Genomic DNA, 23,862 nt, shown 5'->3' on the forward strand with positions numbered 1-23,862 from the left:
TATATATATATATCTATATATATAGATATGTATATATACATATCTATATATATATATTCACTTAAAAAAACAAAGGTTATAGGGAATGTTACTGTTAGGTTCTGAATTTACTCGCACAAAACCGTAGAAATTCAGCTGTTATAGATGGAATTATTTCGAGTAACTCAGTACTTTAAATGGGCCAGTACTGTCCGGTACTGAGTTCCAGCACTTTTTTATTTTGGGAGGGAGTGTACCTGCTCTTCTCTAGAAAAATGTAATACTTTTAATTGCAGAGTACCGGGACTTATCAGAAATAAGCGGGTACTCTGATGCAGAGTACCTGCACTTCTATTTTTCTATTTCAAGCCCTGGAGTAACTATAACTCATACCCCAGTTAGGCACGTCTGTTTATGTTCGGTGTTTTATGGTTCACTTATATACAAATTTTCCTACAATTTTGGAAAGAAGTTTGCTTTGACCTCTTCCTCTATCCACATGGTGTCTTCTTTATTTTTGACTTCATTGATAAAGGTGCTGGGTCGCTTTGATCTGAGAAGATTTGCTAAGGGTTTGGCAGGTTTATTCCCTAAGTCATAAAAACGTTGTTCCATTCTTGTTATAATGTAGTTTGTTCTGTTTGTTTCCACCAATTTAATTTCCCCCCTTCTAGTGATTAATCTTCCTCCAGATCTTTTATTATTGTGCAGGTTCTGCAAATCCTTTCCTGGAAGACCTTTATTAGTATTGGTAGAGCAGTGCACAAAAGGATTTTATATAAAAAAGCGCTGTAAATCCATCCGCACATGCCACCTTGGAGGGTCGCAAAGTAGAGAGAGCTTTCAAGGCAAGCACTCATCATTCTTTATTAGTCGCTTCAATTTACCACTTTCACTTAGCGAAATCAGAGTTAAATGCGCTTCAGCCAGGCAAGTGTGTTCGTATTCAGTCTCTGAAGGTTCACTATTATACACATCTTCAAATAATTCATGGATACCTTTTGTTTTGCCCTCTTCCTCTGTTCTCACCATGCCTTCTCTGTTTTTGACTTAAGTGACAAAGGTGCTAAGTTGTTTTGATCTAAGAAGATTCGCTAAGAGTTTGTTTTTTTGAAGAAAAAAAATATTGGTGGGTGCCGACAGTACAGTAGCATCCCATTTTAAGAGAGTTTGCCTGGTGTATTCATTACGTTATAAAATATTAATTTCTTGTTATAAGATAGTCTGCTGTGTTTGTACCAATTTAATTTGCTTGCTAATAGCGATTATTTTTTCTCCAGATCTTTCAGCATTGCGTACGTTTATGGGTTTCTTCCAGGCTGCTCAAATCAGCTCTCAGAGTGACATGCAGGGGATCCCTAAGTTTGTTAATGCAGGCAGTCTTTGCTGTAAAGTGGCCCCTCATGACTGTCTTTAGGACATCCCAGGGGGGGAAGCACTTACTTCCCCGTTATCACTAAGGTCACATAATCCACAATGCCCTGATTCATGTTTTGGATAACTAAAGTGTCTTTTAACAGGGTGTCATTAACACCCCAACGGCCACTTCTCGGTTTGCACGAGTCTTAAGGTGTTTGTGAATACACATGAGGGGAGTCTGGCTGTGCCTGACTTCCTGTATATCTTACAAGAGTCATTTATCTAGGAGGAAGTAATTAGGTCTTGGATAGTTGTGTGCACTGCTGAGTAGTGTTTAGCCTGTCTTTAAAGCTTGCTGGTAACGCCAAACATCCACAAACCCCAGCTCTTCCAGATGGGCTCTTCCATCTGGCGAGATGACTACTTCCCTTGCTTTTATTTTGCATCCTATCTAAAGAGCTATCTACTACTAGGTTGAGATCACAACTTGTCGCGGCTGGCGACAGGGCAAATCAAAAGCACAAAAAAAACTTACCTTGACCCTGCCACACTTCTGCTCTCTGCTGCACTGCAGGCAGAGATAGGCTCCCAGCCTGCCCTGCGGCCAATCCTGGCACTGCTGATAGCATTGTTAGGATTGGCCTGATCGTCCTCGCTTCGTACTCCCAGGCACACTGGGAGCCTGTGCCTGCTCTCTCCAGCATGGCAACACAATGCTGGATTAGAGAGAGCTCAGTGCGCATGTGTGTTTGGCTGTCCTGAGATAGCCGGTCAAACACATGCTCACTGAGGGGAGTGTACACCAGTCCCCTCCATGGCTGTCATCCTCCCGTGGCCTGACCCTTTAAAAATAAAACGATAATAAACATCATTTATGATTATTTTATTTTTAAAGTTTTGCAGCTGCTGCTGGTGGCGGGGGATGGGAAGGCGATGCTCCTCTGCCATAGCAGAGGAGCCTGCGCTGATCACCAGCACTTGCTCTCCGGCCCTTTGCCCATGCAGTTAGATTTTGTGTTACCAGGACAAGGAACTGTTCTTGCCCCTGACTTGGACTGTAAACTGATGTTGTTGTTAAATGACCAACCTCATGCATTTTCCCCATTGCTACCCACCTACACACCTTGTCCTTAAGACAGCCCTCAACTTTGAAATCCTTTTTTTTTTTATTAACACCCCTACTCTTTTGATTTTTTTTTCTCAGTTGAGGAAATAAATTGCCCCTGGAAATCTCTGGATTTGAGGGGTTTCAGATCTGACTACAAATGGTTAAAGTCTGCATGTGGAATTGTGAGCTTGTGCAGTGCCCACTTTGCTTAGTGGGGCTGTTGAGTCATGTGCATTGTAAATGCTGATTGACGAGCTGGGCATCAGCCGGGCCAAACCTAGAGGACAGCAACATGTAGTAAGACTTGCATCAGTGGTGTACCTCCAGGGATACACCGTCCCACTGTTCCCCTACCTCCTTGAATGGCAACAATGCCTACTCTAAACAAGGACGAGCATTCTAAACAAAATGGAACCCTTGAAACCCTGTACCCTGCCCCTCTGTAATAGTATGATACCGGTTCCCATCTGGCCTGTACGTGGGGTGCATCTCTGTCCAGATGACGTCTCACTGTGATGTTGGAACCTAGCAGCATTCTTTCACATTTTCAGTTTGCTCCCCCACCTCCTGCTTTGCTCTTATCAAACTGGGCCCTCTTCCTTCTCAGTCCCCCTCCCGTATTACCTCTCGTCACTGCGTGTGATTATTATGGCTCAGTAGGGCCTCCATACCTGATACCTTGTGTATGAATTTTCCCGCTGTTGGTCTTTGCTGTCTTCTCGCCATGGGCTCAGTCCTAGTACGTTGCAGGCCTTTTCTAGTGATTGTTTTGTCCATTGTTTATCATCCTGCTTTAATATAATCTAAAATGCATGACCCCACCTAATTTTTATGCCTTTGTCTCATGGGAGAGTCGTAATTCATTTGAATGCTTCAATTGCGTGATAACGGAGAGGTTCTGGAAAATCTGCAGCTCTGCTCCATTTTAGGTTGAGTGTAGGCAGTGCCCAAGTGTTGTCTCTCAACATGTTGTAATCTACATCTGTGGGCTAGCAATACGCCCATCACTTTAATTAGTTCCTGGCCTGCCTTTCAAAATTCCCTTGATTTTGTAGGTAAATGCTTTACGTTTGTCCCTCCTTTAGGCTCCTTTGTTACAGCCTTGGAGACCAACCCTGTTACATGGATTACTGCATGATCGGCTATATACCTTAGTGTGGTGCACTGCTTTTTTCTTTTGCCTCACCGCTTTGCGCTGTGTGGCCGTATGTTGTTTCTTTGTCTTCCATGTTTCGGATATGCCACTGTTTCTTGGAGGTGTCTGTGCACAAAGGCTGGAAGCTGGAGGGGGGCTCTTTTTAATTTATTTGATCATTTAAAAAAAAATAAAAGCTTCATATAGCAAATTTGATCGAAGGAGCACTTTGCATGAGGACGTGAAGTTTTATAAGGTGCAAACTCAATCAGCGGAGCGCTTTACATGACTGCGTGAAATTTCAAACAGCGCAACCTCGATCTGAGGGGCCCTTTACATGAGTACCACTTAACAAGTTTAGCCATTGAAAAATATACAAACTGGATTATTTAACAGAGAAAAAAACACAGAAATCTTCAAAGCGGCTCTCCTGGCACAGCGGGAGAGCTGATACTACAATATTCACTGCACTCGGGAAACTTGCCCTATTATGCTTTGCAGGACATTTCTTTTTCAAAACATTTTTGCCCATAACTCAGCCTGTGGTGGTCCTACAACAGTAGGACCACCACCAAACTATTCAGCATGACAAACTCTTTCTGTCTAGGTCATCTCTGGGTCCCCCACACTAGGTTGGGGGGGGCAAAATAGTAACAACTACCACCATTCAATGTCTTTTTAAGCTCTCTCATGGCTGCAACTTTTGTTCTATAGCTGGGAATATTTTTTGTTTTAAGGGCTTTGTTTGTAATAGTATTCCAGGAGGCCTGCTAGACCTGAAATGTGTGAGTCATTATGTCCTCTAGGGGTTACATTACTTTCTGCCATTCTGTTTTCATGTTGTTATGTCCCCCAGGGGCTGACTATATAGTTACATGACCATGTTTCTTACAAATACTATTTTTTATTATAGTATCCTCTAAAGGTGGTTCTGAGCATTATAATCAAGATACTACAATATTTGCTGCACTCAGAAACTTGCCCCATAATGCTTTGCGGTGCATTCCTTTAACAAAACATTTTTTGTCCATAACTCACCGTGTGTTGGTCCTAGGGCAATGGGACCACCATCAAAATGTTCAGCACCACACACTCTTTCTGTCTGGGCCTCTGGGTCCCAACACTACGTCGAGGGGGCAAAATAGTAACCTCTCCCACCATTTAATGCCTTTTTAAGATCTTTCATGGCTGGAACATTTGTTTTTCAGCTGGAAATTGTTTGTGTTTTAAGTGTCTTCTTTGGAATATTATCCTAGTAGGCCTGCTAGGCCTGAAAATGTGTAATGCACTACACTCTCTAGGGTCTAAATATATGGTTGCACTGCATTACGTTCTGCCATTCTGTTTTCATGCTCTCTAAGAGCAGTCAGGCTTAACGTAGAAGGCAATATGTGAAGTATTTGTGCAACAACTCATACAGTAACACAGTGAAAACACCACAAAAATACAACTCACAGGTTTAGAAAAAAAGATAATATTTATCTGAATAAAATAAGGTAGAACGGTGAAAGTCCAATGTACACAAGTAAAGTTAACATTTCTTAAAGATTAAATCCCATTAAAGCGCTTAGAAACTCAATAGCTCCAACTGGGGCTATTATGGCATCGTTGATGGAGTCGTTCTCAATAATCTGATGTCACAGGCGCCGGTCACGGAGTCACATGGACCCCCAGGTACAGTACCTCTGAAAACAAAGAAACAAAGATGTCGCACAGAGTCGTGGAGATAAAGCGTCGCTTGAGCTGGTGTGGCGTCAGTCCCTTACAGCGTCCGGGGAGGTGAGGCATCCATTCCGCACTGCTTGGCAGGGGAGGCGAGGTGTCTGTTCCGTCCGGTTGCAGGGGGAGCTGGTGGGGCGTCAGTTCCTTGTGACCCAGCGGGGTCGATAAATCCAGTCTGTCAAGACATGATGAGTCCACTTCACAGTGTTGCGATCACACTGCGTGACCTCAGAGGCATTGCGGCAATGTCAGACTTGCGTTGCAGGCCGTGGTTGTTGCGTGCAGCGATGTCCACAGAGCGGGAGCCAGCTGCAGCCTTGTTGCTGGCATCGCTGAAGTCGTTCCTGGCATTGCTGAAGTCGGAAAACTAGCTAAAAGCTAGTAGATGACGTCTTTGCTGTCCCTTAGATTTAAGAGCACTTTGGGGAAGGCAGAGTCCTTCCAGCAAAGTCTGAGGCCAGCAGAGCAGCATTTCTTTTCAGCAAAGCAGGCCAGATGAGTCCTTTGGGCAGCCAGGCAGGTCCTCTGACAGAGTGTAGGTGTAGATCGAGAAGTGTCTGATTTGGTGGGGTCAGAGCCCCAGTTTATATACCCAAAAATGCCTTTGAAGTGGGGGATACTTCAAAGAGTTGTTTTCGAAGTGCACAAGTTCCCCTTTCAGCCCAGTTCTGTCTGCTAGGATCCCTGTTGGGGGTTATCAGTCCTTTGTGTGAGGGCAGGCCACTGACCTTTTTAAATTTAAGAGAGAGGCCCTCCACCCTTCCTGCCCAGGGAGACCCATTCATTATGCAGATGAATGCAGATGTGACTGAGTGTCCTCTGTTTATGGCTGTCTGGGTGTAATGTGCAAGGGGAGCTGTCAACCAGCACACACCAGACATGGATTGGAGACAGGCTGTAAGGCACAGATGGCAGTAAATGTAGAGAAATGCCTATTTTCTAAAAGTGGCATTTCTTAAATAGTAATATTAAATCCAGCTTCACCAGTAAGCAGGATTTTCTATTACCATTCTAGCAATACTAAACCTGACAGGTCACTGCTTCCAGATTGGAATCTACCACTCAAACGTATACGAGGGTAGTTCTAATGCTAGCCGATGAGAGTAACGGGCCTCACAGCAGTGGAAAACGACTTTATGAGTGTTTAACTACAAGGACATGTGAACTACACGAGTACATGTCCTGTCTTTTACCTACATAGCACCCTGCCCTATAGGTTACCTAGGGCCTATTTTAGGGGTGACATATACGTAGAAAAAGGGGAGTTTAAGGCTTGGCAAGTAGTTTTAAATGGCAAGTTGAAGTGGCAGTGAAACTGCACACAAATGAAACAGCAGGCCTCAGACATGGTTAAGGGCTTCTTATGTGGATGGCACATGTAATAATTTACAGGTCCAGGGCATATGTAGTGCACTTTACTAGGGTCCTACAAGTAAATTAATTATGTCAGGTGGGTAGGAACCAATGTTACCATGTTTAGGGGAGAGAGAGTATGCACTTTTGCACTAGACAGCAGTGGTAAAGTGCTCAGTGTCCTAAAACCAGCAAAAACAGGGTCAGAAAAGTGGAGGGAGGCAGGCAGAAAGTTGGGGGATAACACGGGGCCACTGGAATTATGTGGCAGAGAGGACCAAATTATGCGGCAGAGTTGACTAATTTATGTGGCATGAAAAGTCCATTTGTGCATTTGCAACACCAGTAGCTCTAACTCAAGCAAATGCGAGACATATTACATTACAAATGCTTGTTAGAAGATTTGTCCTCCTCTACAGGCAGCCTGCATTCCTTTCTCCTTATCTTCATAGCAGTGCAGGCCTGTATATCTGGTGGGGTGAGCTTTATCTTGTGAAGTCACCATCACTTCTGTCCGGAAGGGCATCCAGCAGGTCCTGCACATAGGTAGTTGTGTTGTTACCCTCCACCCCCTTTCACACATCTCTGATGCGGATATTGCAGTGCCTTCAATGATCTTCCAAATACCTTGCTTCTGTGAACAAGATTAGCTTTGATCCAAGGATATGAGTCTGATCTGTGCTCCTCAAACTCCAGCGCTCAATCATCACTTTATTGTCCAGGTCATCTGTCTCTTCTATCACTTCTGCCAGGCCTTGTTTGTTATCAGCTTTGACTGCACTTAGATCGCCCTTTCATTTTTGAAGGAATTGTTTCATGAAGATTTGGTAACCTTCTGTTCACCCTCTCTTATAGGGTCCACAGTATCCAGAGTCTCACTGTCTCCCTGACTTGTTGAATGTGTTGGAGTCTCATCTTTGTTGCTGGCCCCTGCTGGAGCAACACTTTGATTTAATTGTCCCTCTTCCTTCTCCCCTTTGCCATGTCTGAGTGTACAGAAAGAAATTGGGTGCCGCTCAGTGCACCGGTCTCTGGTTAGGAGGGGCGTGGAGGTGGCTCGTTCCCATCCAACACCTGCCGCCAAGCTCCGGCGGTCCCTATACTGTCAGGGTGGCCTTCTGGAGGACCAATGTGTACTTTGAGGGACCTGCTATCATGTCTCTGGCGCGGGTCAACGGATCGGGCTACATGTGTCGCCATCTTGACCCAGGCCCAGCACCCGGCCATTGATTTTAAAGAAATTATCTTCTGATTGTGCCTCATCGTCATGGATGCTGTGTTTATCCGGGTGAAGGTTTTCATATAAAGCAGTAACACCTCACTGTTTATTTCAGAAGAGGGATGTCTGCAGGTTTCTCCTGCAGGGTTCACCTTTCTCAACATCTCAGGTGCAGAATCCCAAAGGGAACTCATAGGTAGCTCGATACTTCAAGACAGTATGCGAGCTACTGGTAGCCCATAACATAGTCCATGACCTATGAGATGCAGACTCCTGCGCTGTAGTGTCTTTTCCATTACCCACCATCATAGGCCTAAACAAGACAAACTATCAGATCCCTGTCCAATCCCTCATAGTTGCAGTTTCACGTCTCCCCACCAGAGGAACATAAAACGTTCCCACTGTAGCAGAAGCTAGGTACATTTTCACATCTCACCAATAGGATACAGAAATTTTTACCCTCCCCACTGCAAGATCAACTGTGAACGCTACTTTAGCTGCAGTTTATTTAGAATCTCACCGCCAGAGTGCATCGCACTCTTCCCTTGGCAGGTGAAACTGCGGGCACCCCTTTTTTCGCATCTCCCCACCAGAAAGAAAAGCAGAAGCTGCGAGTGCTTCTATAGCTGCACTTTGACATGTCACCACAGGATGGCAGAGCGTGCAATCTCTCCAAAAGGAAGAGAAGCTGTGTGATAACTGCATTACCAGTTCTCACCATCAGAGTGAAGAGCATTACATCTTTTCCACCACAGCAGCAATTCGATAATCTATATGGCTGCACTTTCATATTCCGCATCCCGTCAACAACAATGTTCCACTTATTGAGAAGCTGTGATATTCCCTGTCGCTGTAGTTTTAAATTTCACCATCAGAAGACATAGCAGACACTTCTCTCTCCGGGTTGCCAAGACCAACTACAGCTGGATTTTCACTATTTCTCCAGCAGAAGTCAGGTCATCACCCCCGTCCCACTGCGCCAGAAGCTAGGATTGTCTACAGCCCCCGTTTCACTCCTCGCCGCTACAGAAGAGGGCATGGACCCTCTCCCACTGCAAGAAGAGCCGTGGAACTCTGCATAGTGCAGTTTCACTCCTCATTACCAGAGGGCAAGGCTTACACTCGTCTCACTTCAGTGCAGGAGACATTGTGAGAATATTTTCCTTGCATGTTCTTGGTTTTTTTCACTTTACATTCAGAGCTCAACAGGGTGATAATATGACATTTTTTTGCAGGGTTTGTGCCTGATGTATATTGAGCTACAGTGCCTAGCTTGTTCCTGGTAGTAATAATGATATCATCGTGTGAATATTTATTCAGCTATACTGCCATAAAAGCACATAAAACACGACGCTATATAAAAAACATAAAATCTATTAAATACTAATGCAATAAAAATAAGTACAAAAAAAACTATAGTTTTTATCTGATTACAATCCAGTGTGCAAATCCCATGCAGTAGTCCATAAGGATTGAAAATTCCCCTGCTACACCAATGGTGACCCGCAACCAGTACATGATGCTAACCTGGTCTATAGACCAGTACACTCTTACAAAACTAGAGGAGGCGGAAGACGAGGGCAACCCTTCAGCATGCAAGCCTTTTTTGCCTAACCCTCCACATATGCAACAGGAAATGTGAAACAGGGAATACAGTAGATTTTCTGACATTGCTTCTCACAATTCTAATTGCTGCTCTGTAGTCCTTATTCCTAAATTGCGACCTAACAGAAGGACCTACTTCCTTCTGAACCCTTGATATGTTGGGCAGAATGAAACTATTGAACATGCTGTAATAATCACCTGAGAACAAAAGGGACAGAACCCATCAGACTCCTTTGGAACACACTGCCATTTTGCCATAACAGAACAGAGTGGTAAGATCCCTAGCTGGAATTTTATTTAAAGTGTCGTGTCTTTGGGTTGAGGGGGGATTAAATCTCGCCAAAGAAGACATTTACACTGCATTTGTCTTTAAGCTCAAGAAAAGAGGCTGTAAGGGTATCTACCTTGGAGTGCCCTAAAATTGAGTCATCAGTATGCCGCCAGTTTAGGCCCTTTAACATTGCTTCCGATACCCCAGAGCATTCCGCAGGATGGACCATAGGTTCCCGCACCCGATCTGGAGCAGGCGGTGATTATCATATCTAAGCCAAGAAATCTTAGATGTCCCCAGGCAACCAGAATACATCCTCCAGACCCCACGATAGGGTAAGAGTTCAAGAGTCGCCCAAAGTCTTCACCTTCCAATAAAGGTCTCAATTCCCATTTTGTCAACAATGGATCTAAGGTAAGGTTAAGATCGAGCCATAAGGGGACCAGCTTGGTACTAAGAGGGAGAATGACTATCAGTCATATAAAACGATTTTCCTCTTTCTCCAAAGATCTTACATCTTTATGATCCCATAACTCCCCACCATATAGGACCACCCAAGAGCTTGGAGGTTATACATTTGAAGGGCTGGAGAATAGTCAGACGAATTAAAGAACCTCATTGTGATCTCACATTTCCCCCTTACTACTGTTCTAATTTTAGACTACACAGCAGAATTTGAAGTAACCAATCAAACTGCTCAGTGTGGACTACCCCTCGATAGTCAAATACCTGAACTCTCTCCTTCGGAACCCCATTAAGAGTCTGATTAGATCTGGGCGATGCACAGGGATTAAAAACCATATACTTTGTTTTACTGATGTTGATCTCCAAGCCCCTCAGTTTGGCCAGACTGGTCAAGAAGCTCCTGCAACCCCGTAGTTGTTCTTGAAATCAAGAGTGTATCGTCTGCAAACAAAAGGGCCGGATCTTTCCAGTCGGCTTGGGGCATCATTCTCAGACTTCTCTTGAAAGGTCACCAGGTAATTGATGAATAAGATAAATAGGGTTGGGGCTAGCATGCACCCTTGCCTCATGTCCTGTTCAACTGGAACGGGGACTGTCCGCTTACCCTGGGACGCACATCCGACTGGAGCAAAGTTATTAGCGTGCAGCCTGATAATAACACTCAAAAGGTACTTGAGGATCACAATTCCCGGTAGCACTTTCCACAAAGACTCCCTGGGTACTAGGATAAAAGCAGATCGTAGGTCCACAAAGATCACATATAGATGATCACGCCCAAAGTAACATATTTCCAAAAAATCAGCTGGAGTCGGAACACCTGATCAATGGTACTAATACCATCCCTAAAACCAGCTTGTAACGATGTCAGCATTCCGGAGTTGGCGATCCAGTCAAGCAATCTATCCAAGATAATCCAGCTAAAGAGTTTTGGGGAACTATCATGAAGGCTGATGGGCCTATAACTTGATGGAAGTGCCCTAGAACCCTTTGTGAAGATCCTAATTATCTCTGCCCCACCCTGTGTAAGAGTCGGTGCCCCTCTCATTATGGCAATTAAAAAAACCAATACGAAATAAGGACACCAATTATCTTGTCCAACATAGGGGCTTTGTTGGGGTAATCCAGTGTATTGCCACACTCCTTTCAACGCTGGAAATATAACTAACATCTTGGCCTTGCACCACACTGAGAAACTATATCCTGCAGCTCAGTGGTCCCACTCTGGAAAGATTCCAGCCCTGTGGTGCAAGAGCACAGCTTTGAGAAGTGGTCCAACTAGCCAGCAGCGGAGAGGTGGTTATTGATTGAAGAATGATCGTCAGGGCCACCACTGGCAAGAATGCGCTAGAAGGAACAATAGCCCTTTCCTTAAATGGCGCATAACATAGATTCCCACCTTGCATACTCCCAGCCTCTTTTAGCAGCTTTGTAGGAGAGCCTGGCTTCTTGGATCGAGTTCCTGTTCTGACCTTTTATGGCTTTGGATTGTGAACGCCTGGCAATTCTACACAGTTTGGAGTACCAGGGTCTTGTTTTTCCCTTTTAGGAATGCTCTTTGACTCCACCAAGAAAAGATTCCTTAAGGAGATAAACCTAGAGTTGTGAATTGTGCTAATTCTCATCAGGAAATCAGCTTGCCTCAGGGACACCTCCCGCAACCTGTACAGCTTTGAGACCAGCAGTTACTGCCTCGTAGACCTTCCTCAGAGCTGCCAGGGATTCTATCAAAGAACTCTATTCTAACCTATGCCGATTGTTAGAAGGTACAAGCCCTCTATCGAAGGGTTATGCCAGGGAGTTACATAATGAAGTGCATTCAAAGCATTATGGTCACTATCCTGCTGGGGGTCACACACACATGTCGACCAATATATGCAAGACTCTAATGTCCAGCAAAATGTAGTCAGGTCTCCTATTGCAGGCTCGAAGTTCATTATTCAGAATGAAAGCATTAGGTTGGGTTACAGCGGCTGTCCATTTCTTATGGGGGGGAAGTGTAAACCCAGGGACTGAACAAACCTGATCCTCATCACCTGTAAGGGCTTCAAAATTAGTGCCAAGTGCCTCAAATTTGTAGTTGAAATCACCCGCCGTAATTTTATAACATCCAGCAAGGAGGGCTGCCATATGAGAATCTATTAGGCCTGTAATTGCTAGTTCGACTCTATTACCCCCTGGCCTGCCATAGACCTTATATATTTACATATAATAGATATCATTATTAGGTAACCGCAAACTAACACACAATGCATCAGGCGTTGAGGGAATAGAACCAGCAGTAGTTGTAAGAGCTGGCGAAATAGAAGAGATACCCGATTCCTCTGACCCATTTGTATCAGGCTCACTAACAACTGTTGTGGTTTGGCGTCAGTCAATGGCATACAGGTATGCCAAGGGGGAGGAATCTGTTTGAAGTAGGGATAGAGAACTCGTTTGCTACAACAGCCCTTAATGACGGGGGTCTGCGCTCAGCCATCTGCCTGGGTATCAGGCGTTTGTAGAAAAAGCCTAAAGGGACAATGTGAATATCAGCTCCCAACAGATACCCCCTGGCACCGCATTGGATTAAGCGGGGGGCCAGACCTGTTTTTTTACAATTAATAATAACACAGTTCCCTCTCAAGTGCATAGCCAATGGACCAACCCACCCAACCCTTCTTACAATCAAAATATTGGTATATTCAGTGATATTAAAATAAGTATGCAGAGTCTACCATTGACAAACTTTGTTTTCAAGCTAAAGAGTTGATTCCTCCCCAGGGTGATTTAGATATGGGACTCCAGTCAAGATGGCCACATACGGGCAACCGTCCGGAGGAAGATTCAAGCTAGACTGGTTAGCGAGCAGCTGGGCCTTCAGGATAGGTCCTTGGTTAGACAAAATATACGTGACTCCTCGTCTCCCTCGTAGGCCTCCTCCATCTCTCGCCACAGAACAAAAGGCACACACAGCTTGCAGGAAGAGGACTGGACACTCTTCGCAGGCGTCACTCTGTGTGATGGTAATAGGTTTGAGGTAGGGTCAGTGCTTGGGACTAGAGTCCTGTCATGGTTAGACATAGTTGGATGGACATAGCCTGGTGAACTAACGAATTTTAGTAATGTGTGGCTAGCTGGGTTATAGTATCTTCAAAGCTACGAAGACTCTCTACCAAGGGGGTAATACACACTATCACCAGAGAGTTACATTTCTCGAAGACACAATCCCAGTCAGTATTCGAGGCTTCGGAAATCACAGTTGAGAAGTCCAGACTAAACTGCAACAGAGTGGGCTCAACAGCTTCAGTAGATCTATCAATGAGCCTTTGGGCTTTGGATAATCCGGGTCTGGCCCCTTGCTTGGGTTTGCGTTTCGGTTTGGCGGAAGGACCACTGTCGCTAGCATTCATGAGGTTCGAATTATTAAGCAAGCTAGTTGTAGGTGATGAATGAGCTAGCTCGACAGACATGGAGGGTTGTGAGCCACAAATTACAGAGGGGTCCTTTCCAACCACTCCAAAGTGAGGCTCCATCAGTCTCAGTGAGGGACTACTAGAGCCCTCTCTCAAGTCTAAAGATAAGCACCTTTCAGCGAAACCAATTTATTTGGCAATTACACCGACCGTGCAGGCCAAAAAAGAATCAAGCGTGGTTCCTCCAAGCGGCTTGTAAGTGGCATTGTCTCTGTCCTCAAGCAGGTTACCTTGCCCATTGTTCCCCCTAAATAACTCTATCAATAGTGACAAAAAGGGATATACAGGTCCAACAGCAATAGGGGTGGCCCAGCCTCTTCTGGGTGAAGATGGGCCCAGTCTTTGCCCCGGCGCGCACCCTCCTGGCACTGGAATAGTCGTTTGTGGCACCTGCCACTTCTGAAAGTTTCCTCGGGCCTCAGGTCCGTAAACATACTTCCCTGTGCTGCAGGAGCTGGCGTGGTCTCCTCAAGAGCTCTCCTGGCACAGAAAGGCTTGTTTGATATCACTCAGCCTGGTATGTATGATATGCCTGATTCTGGTATAAGTGATGTTAATATAGTGCAAGCCTTGCATTGAGTATTTATGATAGTATTACACTTGGTACCTCGCTGGTGTTGACCTAGTACTTTGTGTTATTACGCTGACTGGCTTCTGTTTTAAGACTAATGGTATTTAACTTCATGGCTTCGGCCTGGTATCTAATCACACTTCTTGGTGCATGAGTGAATTCATTAGTGAGTGGGTTACTACTCCTAGGTAGGATACTACACCACCTGAAGGGTCCCTGGTCACTGGTGCCAGACCACCACAGACTAGATTAAAAGTGTCAGATTTAGGTTTTCACTTGGCATCTGAATGACCGGTAGGAAGGAATTCACCAAACGTGAAATGAGGGAGGGTTCCATGTTTACACCTTCTGAATCCCACATTGTTTCTTCCCTACAGAGACCCGTTTGAAAGGAGGGACGGTGAGGTTCATGTTGTGACAGCCTTTGAGCACATAACTTGGGAGTTTTATAAAATAAGGGGGGGGTCGAGGCACGGAGACATGTAAATGCTTACCTAACTTACTTATGTTTCGGTGACTTTAAGATGTCCTAGATCTGGAGATGTCATCTGTCTGAGCCCAAGGGCTGGGTTTGGGGCTAAGATGCCCTGCCCAGAGACCACTGCAAGAGTCCAGAAGGTAACTCCCACCACCTTTGCAGGGTTCAACACGGGTCTAAAAGGCTGCTTAAGCTTTTCAAAAAAACAAAATCATGTACTATTAACTGTGATTACCTCAGAGCAAATGTGCATACCAGCTGTGAGGCCTCTTCTCTGGGTCATAAGACATTCAGAGGATACTAGCTAGTATCCCTAGTCGGGACTGTCAGCTATCACGGGTTCCTAAGGATCGTGCATGCTTTTGCATTCCAATTGAACCACGGAGCCAGACCACTTGGGTGCTTGACCTTGTAAGGAAAATGAGTGAAGCTTATTCTAAGAGGTAGTAGAGTCCAGCATGTAAAATGGTGCAGCACAAAATGACTGTAGGAATTACATTGTCCAGCCACGTCGACAGAATATATTGTTAGTGGCACAGCATAACCATCCACAATATGCCTTGGCCCTGAGCTAAAAATAGATATTTCATTATATGTAGGGCAGTTGAAATGATAATCACCAAAAGAAACTATAAGATTCTAGCAACTATCTACTGAAACAGTTTTAAAGCGCTTATATCATAAGGTGAGATAATTGACATGGGGGCACATGGACATAATTACCCATTGGGGCAGAGATAACATGCCATTTTCAAACTTCAAAATTCTTCTGGTTTTAGTATTTTTTCAGTTGTAATCTTTCTCAGAGTCCAAAGACGTAGAATGTGACGAGACAGCAAGGGTACGTTGATAGGTCTGACCTTAGTTCTGATTTCTCAGCAGTCCAGGGTGCAAGAAGGGACTACTGTGTGAGTTTATACCTATGTGCCTGAGAATCTACAAAATATTTTAGAATTCCCCAAAACACATCACCCAAAAGTGAATTTGGATTCCAAAACATACACCAGATTAAGAAACCTGAAAAACGTGTTTCTAAGTCAAAGTTCAAGTATCCGGTGAAACGGGCTCCCTGGTGATCAGGGGCTGCTGGACGCAGCTCAAGTGTGACCAGTTACAGCCCTAACTGGGCCCACAGACAGTGTTTGAAAAGGGGACTACAGAAGCGGGAAATGTGGTTTCTCCCAAGGTAGGCCAAGGGCGGTCTTTTTGAGAAAAACAATGTTGGACCCTAGGTCTGATTAACAGCTGGCTACAGTTTAAATTTTCTGGTAGCAGAGTCACCCACTATTTTCCACTCTCAGGTGTCAAACTGATATTTATGTTATTAGTTCTACTTCACTTTTAAATTGCACTTCACAACCTTAGGCTGTAGAGAGATTGCACAGGCAGTTTCTTAATCAGGATAACTTGTTTGAGCCAATGGGATCCAACTCTAAGTCCCTCTGTGTAAGGTAAAAATGTTTGTGTCCTTCTCAGGTGTGTAATGGGAATACACCTTACCAAAACGTCAGTGGGGTTACAAGTAAATGCAGACTTCCGTCCAGGGGCAATCAATACCTAGTCCAACCAAGCATGCTATCACCCTTCAGGTGAAGTATATTTTTTGGGCAACGGCATGATGAGCTGGCTGCAGATTCTCCAGAGCTTGCGCCATTCCTTAAGTCATTCTTCAGGCCAATCAAGAGCGCTGGGTCTGGACCTTATGCAAATTTCAGACAGCTACTCTTTAGAGTAGTGCAGCTCCAGTGTTTTCAGCAGAGCCCATAAGGGCTCCTCTGAATACCTAGTTGTTGGCTCGCAGGCAGTAGTACAGGGTGTGCTTGCTCTGATCAGACAGACATCTATCTGTGTTGGTGTTGCAGAGCCTCTTCTGAAGTCTAGACGAATAAATAGAACTCTTGCTGGATTGCCAGCAACCTATTCAGTTCAGAGGGGCACTGAGGGAGACCAGGACCCATGAACGCTAGCGCAGTCATTAAAATCTAGAACTGTGGGCGTGGTCACATCTTCACAGATGTGTTTTTAGTAGAGAAGGGGTAGGCATCAAATGGTTCAATATATATATATATATATATATATATATATATATATATATATATATATATATATATATATATATATATATATATATGACGGGAGAGACCAGCCAGCTTTCCCTCATTTCTAGACAGCTACCGCCACAACTTTAAAGACGTCAACATATAGAGCCGCAAGGAAGTTCAATGGTGCCTGACAGACCAAACACCCCAAAGAGGGATGAGCTGTTTGTGGGCGAATCTGCTGGCAGAGCTGCTGTGTTCGCCAAAGATGTTTGGTTTAGCCCTTGGTCCTCAGGATAGCAGAAGCCTGCAGTGTCGTTGTGGATTCCTCCAGGCAGGTCTCCGAGATAGGCTACAAGCACTTTATAGGAGCAACCCACAATGTGGGGTGTGAAGGGTCTCCTACCTACAGGGGTAACATGGAGGAATACCACTGATGCACTGACTATTGAAAGCACCGTTGCAGATCTAGCCAAAAAACAGAGTCGTACTGGCACAGAAAGTAGGCTTTCGCAGTAAAATAAAAGTGGCCCCATTGGTGAATTAGAAATAAAAAGTAGCCAATGTTTGCAAATCGAGGCAATTTAGAACTTGTAAGACAAGCTGTATAAATGTTTTGCGAGACATAGAAGAATGCATAGATTTCAGCTTACTATAAGCAATATTTATTTTAATATCGGGGAAATTAACAGTAAAAAATGACCCGGAAGACCATAAAAGCGACCCAGAAACAGACAGACAATCAGCCCACACACTGATCTGTCAGACCAGCCCATCGTCACTGCCTGATTGCCCTATAGGCCAGTCCGATCGTGTAAAATAAGTTTGGTTGATCGGTCCAGAGTGTGAGAGGCAGAGCAGAAGGGGTGCTCCACGTAAGTAGTGTTTACCAACCACAAACAGGGACTGCTTTCGGGATACCCACCCAACAACTGTGGGGACATGTCCATGAGGTTATTACATTGTTTCGTATCAATGATGTTATTACACTGCCCAACTATAATGGTGTTATTATTCTGCCTGGCCTCTGAATGGTGTCTAATATTACGGAGCCCAGCTTGTGTGTAGTCTTTCTGATGTTTTTTCAGCCCCTAGCACAATGGTGTTATAACACTCCCTGCCCCTGTATGACTTCCATTCTCTCTCGCCCACAGCACTGCCCGGGCCTCCGCCGGACCCCTGTACAAGGGCGTCTGTAAGCAGTTCTCTCGCTGCCAGGGCCACGGATTCATCACACCGGAGAATGGCGGAGATGACATCTTTGTCCACATCTCAGAGTGAGTACTGAGTCGGGAGAGGTGGGCGAGGTGCCCAGGATGTCTCCCAGCGCTGAGGATGGAATGGCTGAAAAGACGCCTTGGAATGGGCTGTCAGCACAGTGGAGGGACAGGCATGAGAGGGACTAGCTTAGAAGAGAGTGTGCTAAAGTCTAGGACGGCCTCCTGAAGAGAACATCGTGTAAGGGGGGAAAGACTGCCTGTCTGTAAACTGGACAGTAAAAACTCAGTACTGTCCCGCCTTCTTCGAGAATATGTCACCTCTGAAAGCAGTCCAACAAGCTGCAGCTCACCTAGTGCCAGGGCCCTGCCACTCTAATCACTTAACGTCTGCCCCTGTAGCCTTACACTGGACGCACATCTTAGCTTGCGCCATATTCAAACTAGCCTGTTTAACCGTAAAGCATCCACCATTAGACAGCGAGTTAATCTGGCCAAAACATTTTGTAGTAGAGAACTTCAGAAGAAATACCTGTCACCCTAAAAAATCACGAAGGTCTGGAAATTAGAAATTCATAACCAGTCCTTCATTGGCTCTGCTCCAGAATCTGAAACATACACCGACCCCTGTCTTCTACAGGCCGAAAGGCAAGATCTGTCCTGGATCTGTTAATTTTAGAAAAGAACTACAAATTCACCTTATCAGGCAATATGTCACCTAGAAGTGGTTTAGTCTTAGATACATAAAGCCGCTACGGGACGTTTCCATTTTTGTGCCTTCCGTGTGTTTATTTGGGTGAAAGTAGTTTCTTTAGGATTAATCTAGGAAAGGTAATCTTGCAGAATGAAAATGTCACTTACCCAGTGTACATCTGTTCGTGGCATCAGTCGCAGTAGATTCGCATGTTCTGCAATAGCTCGCCATCTGGTGTTGGGCCGGAGTGTTACAAGTTGTTTTTCTTCGAAGAAGTCTTTCGAGTCACGGGACCGAGTGACTCCTCCTTTTGTCTCCATTGCGCATGGGCGTCGACTCCATCTTCGATTGTTTTTCCCCGCAGAGGGTGAGGTAGGAGTTGAATTGTAGTAATAGTGCCCATGCAATGGAGTGACTAAGTATGCACCTATTTAAGGTTGAGATGATACATATATAAATAATTGAAGGTAACTTCCAAACTGCTACAGGCTCCCGGGGAGGCGGGTGGGCACATGCGAATCTACTGCGACTGATGCCACGAACAGATGTACACTGGGTAAGTGACATTTTCAGTTCGATGGCATCTGTCGCTGTAGATACGCATGTTCTGCATAGACTAGTAAGCAGTTATTTCCCCAAAAGCGGTGGATCAGCCTGTAGGAGTGGAAGTAGTCTGAAATAATGTCCTTAATACGGCTTGACCTACTGTGGCTTGCAGTGCGGATAACATGTCTACACAGTAGTGCTTGGTGAATGTGTGAGGCGTAGACCATGTGGCTGCCTTACATATTTCTTGCATTGGGATGTTTCCTAGAAAGGCCATGGTAGCACCTTTCTTTCTGGTTGAGTGTGCCCTTGGTGTAATGGGCAGCTGTCGTTTAGCTTTAAGGTAGCAGATTTGGATGCATTTAACTATCCATCTGGCTATACCTTGTTTTGAAATTGGGTTTCCTGCGTGAGGTTTTTGAAAGGCAATAAAGAGTTGTTTAGTCTTTCTGATGTTTTTTGTTCTGTCAATGTAATACATCAATGCTCTTTTGACATCTAATGTATGTAGTGCCCTTTCAGCTACGGTATCTGGCTGTGGAAAGAACACTGGAAGTTCCACTGTTTGATTTAGATGGAACGGTGAAATAACCTTAGGCAAAAATTTAGGATTGGTCCTTAGGACGACTTTATTTTTGTTTATTTGTATAAAAGGTTCCTGTATAGTAAACGCCTGAATCTCGCTTACTCTTCTTAGGGAAGTAATGGCGATGAGAAATGCCACCTTCCAGGTTAGGAACTGTATTTCGCAGGAGTGCATGGGTTCAAAAGGTGGACCCATAAGTCTAGTTAGGACAACAATTAGGTTCCATGAAGGAACAGGTAGTGTTCTTGGTGGTATAATTCTCCTAAGGCCCTCCATGAACGCTTTAATGACTGGTATCTTATATAGGGAAGTTGAATAGGTAGTCTGCAGGTATGCAGATATTGCTGCAAGGTGAATCTTGATGGAAGAGAAAGCTAGGTTAGATTTTTGTAAGTGAAGCAAGTAACCCACTACATGTTCTGGAGTTGTGTGTAATGGTTGTATTTGATTAATATGGCAGTAGCAAACAAACCTCTTCCATTTACTTGCATAGCAGTGCCTGGTGGATGGCCTTCTGGCTTGTTTTATGACTTCCATACATTCTTGGGTAAGTTGTAAGTGCCCGAATTCTAGGATTTCAGGAGCCAGATTGCTAGATTCAGCGATGCTGGATCTGGGTGTCTGATCTTTTGGTTGTGCTGTGTCAACAGATCTGGCCTGTTGGGCAATTTGATGCAGGGTACCACTGATAGGTCTAGCAGCGTTGTGTACCAGGGTTGCCTTGCCCAAGTTGGTGCTATCAATATGAGTTTGAGTTTGCTTTGACTGAGTTTGTTTACCAGGTAAGGAAGGAGAGGGAGAGGAGGAAAAGCGTAAGCAAATATCCCTGACCAGTTCATCCATAGGGCATTGCCTTGGGATTGTTTGTGTGGGTATCTGGATGCAAAGTTTTGGCATTTTGCGTTCTCCCTTGTCGCAAACAAGTCTATCTGAGGTGTTCCCCAGAGTTTGAAATAAGTGTTCAGAATTTGGGGGTGAATTTCCCATTCGTGGACCTGTTGGTGATCTCGAGAGAGATTGTCTGCGAGTTGATTTTGGATCCCTGGTATAAACTGTGCAATTAGGCGAATTTGGTTGTGAATTGCCCAATGCCAAATTTTCTGTGCTAGCAGGCTTAACTGCGTGGAGTGCGTCCCTCCCTGCTTGTTTAGATAATACATTGTTGTCATGTTGTCTGTTTTGACGAGAATGTATTTGTGAACTATTATTGGTTGGAAAGCTTTTAGTGCTTGAAAAACTGCTAGAAGTTCTAGGTGATTGATATGCAGTTTTGTTTGATGTACGTTCCATTGTCCTTGTATGCTGTGTTGATCGAGGTGTGCTCCCCACCCTATCATGGAAGCATCTGTTGTTATTACGTATTGTGGCACTGGGTCTTGGAAAGGCCGCCCCTTGTTTAAATTTATGTTGTTCCACCACAGAAGCGAGAGGTAAGTTTGGCGGTCTATTAACACCAGATCTAGAAGGTGACCCTGTGCTTGAGACCACTGTGATGCTAGGCATTGTTGTAAGGGCCTCATGTGCAGTCTTGCGTTTGGGACAATGGCTATGCATGATGACATCATGCCTAGGAGTTGTAATACCATCTTTGCCTGTATCTTTTGTGTTGGATACATGCGTTGTATGATGGTGTTGAAATTTAGAATTCTTTGTGGACTTGGAGTGGCTACTCCCTTTGATGTGTCTATTATGGCTCCTAGGTATTGTTGTACCTTGCGCGGCAGAATGTTGGATTTTGTAAAGTTGACGGTGAACCCGAGTTTGAAGAGGGTTTGTATGATCTGATTTGTGTGATTTGAGCACTGTATGAACGAATGGGCCTTGATTAGCCAGTCGTCCAAATATGGGAACACATGTATTTGCTGCCTTCTTATGTGTGCAGCGACTACCGCTAGACATTTGGTAAAGACTCTTGGTGCGGTTGTTAATCCGAAAGGCAGTACCTTGAATTGGTAATGTATTCCTTTGAATACAAACCTTAGGTATTTCCTGTGCGATGGGTGTATTGGTATATGGAAATAAGCATCCTTGAGGTCTAAAGTTGCCATGTAGTCGTGTAGTTTTAGCAATGGCAATACTTCTTGTAGTGTGACCATGTGGAAGTGGTCTGATTTGATGAAAGTGTTCACTACTCTGAGGTCTAGGATTGGTCTCAGCGTTTTGTCCTTCTTTGGTATCAGAAAGTACAGTGAGTAAACTCCTGTGTTTATTTGTGTGTTTGGCACTAATTCGATTGCATTCTTTTGCAATAGTGCCTGCACTTCTATCTCCAGGAGATTGGAATGGTGTGTTGTTAAATTTTGTGCTTTTGGTGGTATGTTTGGAGGGAATTGTAGAAATTCTATGCAATAACCATGTTGGATAATTGCTAGAACCCAAGTGTCTGTAGTGATTTCCTCCCATGCTTTGTAATAATGACCTATTCTTCCCCCCACTGGTGTTGTGTGGAGGGGGTGAGTGACCTGTGAGTCATTGTTTAGTAGTAGGGGTTTTGGGGCTTTGAAATCTCCCTCTATTTCTAGGGAATTGGCCTCCTCTATATTGTCCCCGAAAACCTCCTCTATACTGTCCCTGGTAAGTGGACGGTGTTGCTTGTGAGGTGCTGGCTTGTGTGCTTTGACCCCGAAACCCCCCTCGAAAGGGCGTTTTACGGAATGTGCTGTAATTCCCTCTGCTCTGCGGGGAGTAGAGTGCGCCCATGGCTTTGGCAGTGTCCGTATCTTTTTTGAGTTTCTCAATCGCTGTGTCCACTTCTGGACCGAACAGTTCTTTTTCATTAAAAGGCATATTGAGAACTGCTTGTTGAATCTCTGGTTTAAATCCAGACGTTCGGAGCCATGCATGCCTTCTGATAGTTACAGATGTATTAATTGTCCGTGCAGCTGTATCTGCAGCGTCCATGGAGGAACGTATCTGGTTGTTGGAGATGGTTTTGGAAGTCCTTGGGCAGATGTTCAATGAGATGTTGCATCTCGTCCCAGTGGGCTCTGTCATAGCGCGCAAGTAGTGCCTGGGAGTTCGCGATGCGCCACTGGTTTGCAGCTTGTGCTGCGACTCTTTTACCAGCTGCATCGAACTTGCGGCTTTCTTTATCTGGGGGTGGTGCATCTCCAGATGTGTGAGAGTTGGCCCTTTTCCTAGCTGCTCCTACAACAACAGAGTCTGGTGGCAGCTGTGTAGTGATGAAAACCGGGTCCGTAGGAGGCGGCTTGTACTTTTTTTCCACCCTTGGTGTGATTGCCCTACTTTTGACCGGCTCCTTAAATATGTCTTTTGCGTGCCGGAGCATACCAGGGAGCATAGGCAGGCTTTGGTATGAGCTGTGGGTGGAGGAGAGTGTGTTGAACAAGAAATCATCCTCGACCTGTTCTGAGTGGAGGCTTACGTTGTGAAATTGTGCCGCTCTAGCCACCACCTGAGAGTACGCGGTGCTGTCTTCTGGTGGAGATGGCTTTGTAGGGTATGCCTCCGGGCTGTTATCTGACACTGGGGCGTCGTATAGGTCCCATGCGTCCTGATCTTGGTCACCCTGGCTCATGGTGGTGTGAGCTGGGGAGTGTGATGGAGTTTGTGCTGGTGAAACGTTAATCACGGGCGGAGGAGAGGGTGGTGGTGTAACTCTTTTCACCACTTTTGGTTGTGGTGCTTGTTCCGTCTGGAACTCCAACCTTCTCTTTCTCCTAATGGGGGGAAGGGTGCTTATTTTTCCTGTCCCCTGCTGAATGAAGATACGCTTTTGCGTATGGTCCACATCAGTTGCTTGTAGCTCTTCCTCAAACCTATGCTTTTGCATTTGGGAGGTTAGCGAGTGCTCTTCTGTATAAGAGCCTGAAGCTGGGTCGCTTGCAGTTTGTTTCGGCATCGAAACTTTGTCTGCGTGTTTTTTCGGCTCCGAGGTGACTTTTTTCCTTTTCGGGGCCGAAACCTCTCGGCGTCGATCTGTTTCGGTGCCGCTGTCTCGGCGTCGAGCCGTGTCCACACCGGCATCTCGGTGTCGAGGCTTGTCTCCAGCACTTTCTCGGTCCCGAGAAGGCTGCGTGCCGGTGTCTCGACCGGAGTCGGA

At 45.1% G+C, this 23,862-nt stretch overlaps 1 protein-coding gene across 2 annotated transcripts in view; it reads left to right on the forward strand.

Moving 5' to 3' along the window:
* CSDC2 (cold shock domain containing C2) overlaps positions 1-23,862 on the forward strand; it is a 74,817-nt gene that overhangs the window by 26,205 nt on the left and 24,750 nt on the right. For both annotated transcript variants that reach the window (XM_069231257.1, XM_069231258.1), the window contains exon 3: positions 17,911-18,033. In XM_069231257.1, the coding sequence (XP_069087358.1) occupies positions 17,911-18,033 (123 nt within the window). The remainder of the gene's footprint in view (positions 1-17,910; positions 18,034-23,862) is intronic.

Source organism: Pleurodeles waltl, chromosome 4_2 (assembly GCF_031143425.1).
Source record: "Pleurodeles waltl isolate 20211129_DDA chromosome 4_2, aPleWal1.hap1.20221129, whole genome shotgun sequence".
NCBI classification, from domain to species: Eukaryota; Metazoa; Chordata; class Amphibia; order Caudata; family Salamandridae; genus Pleurodeles; species Pleurodeles waltl.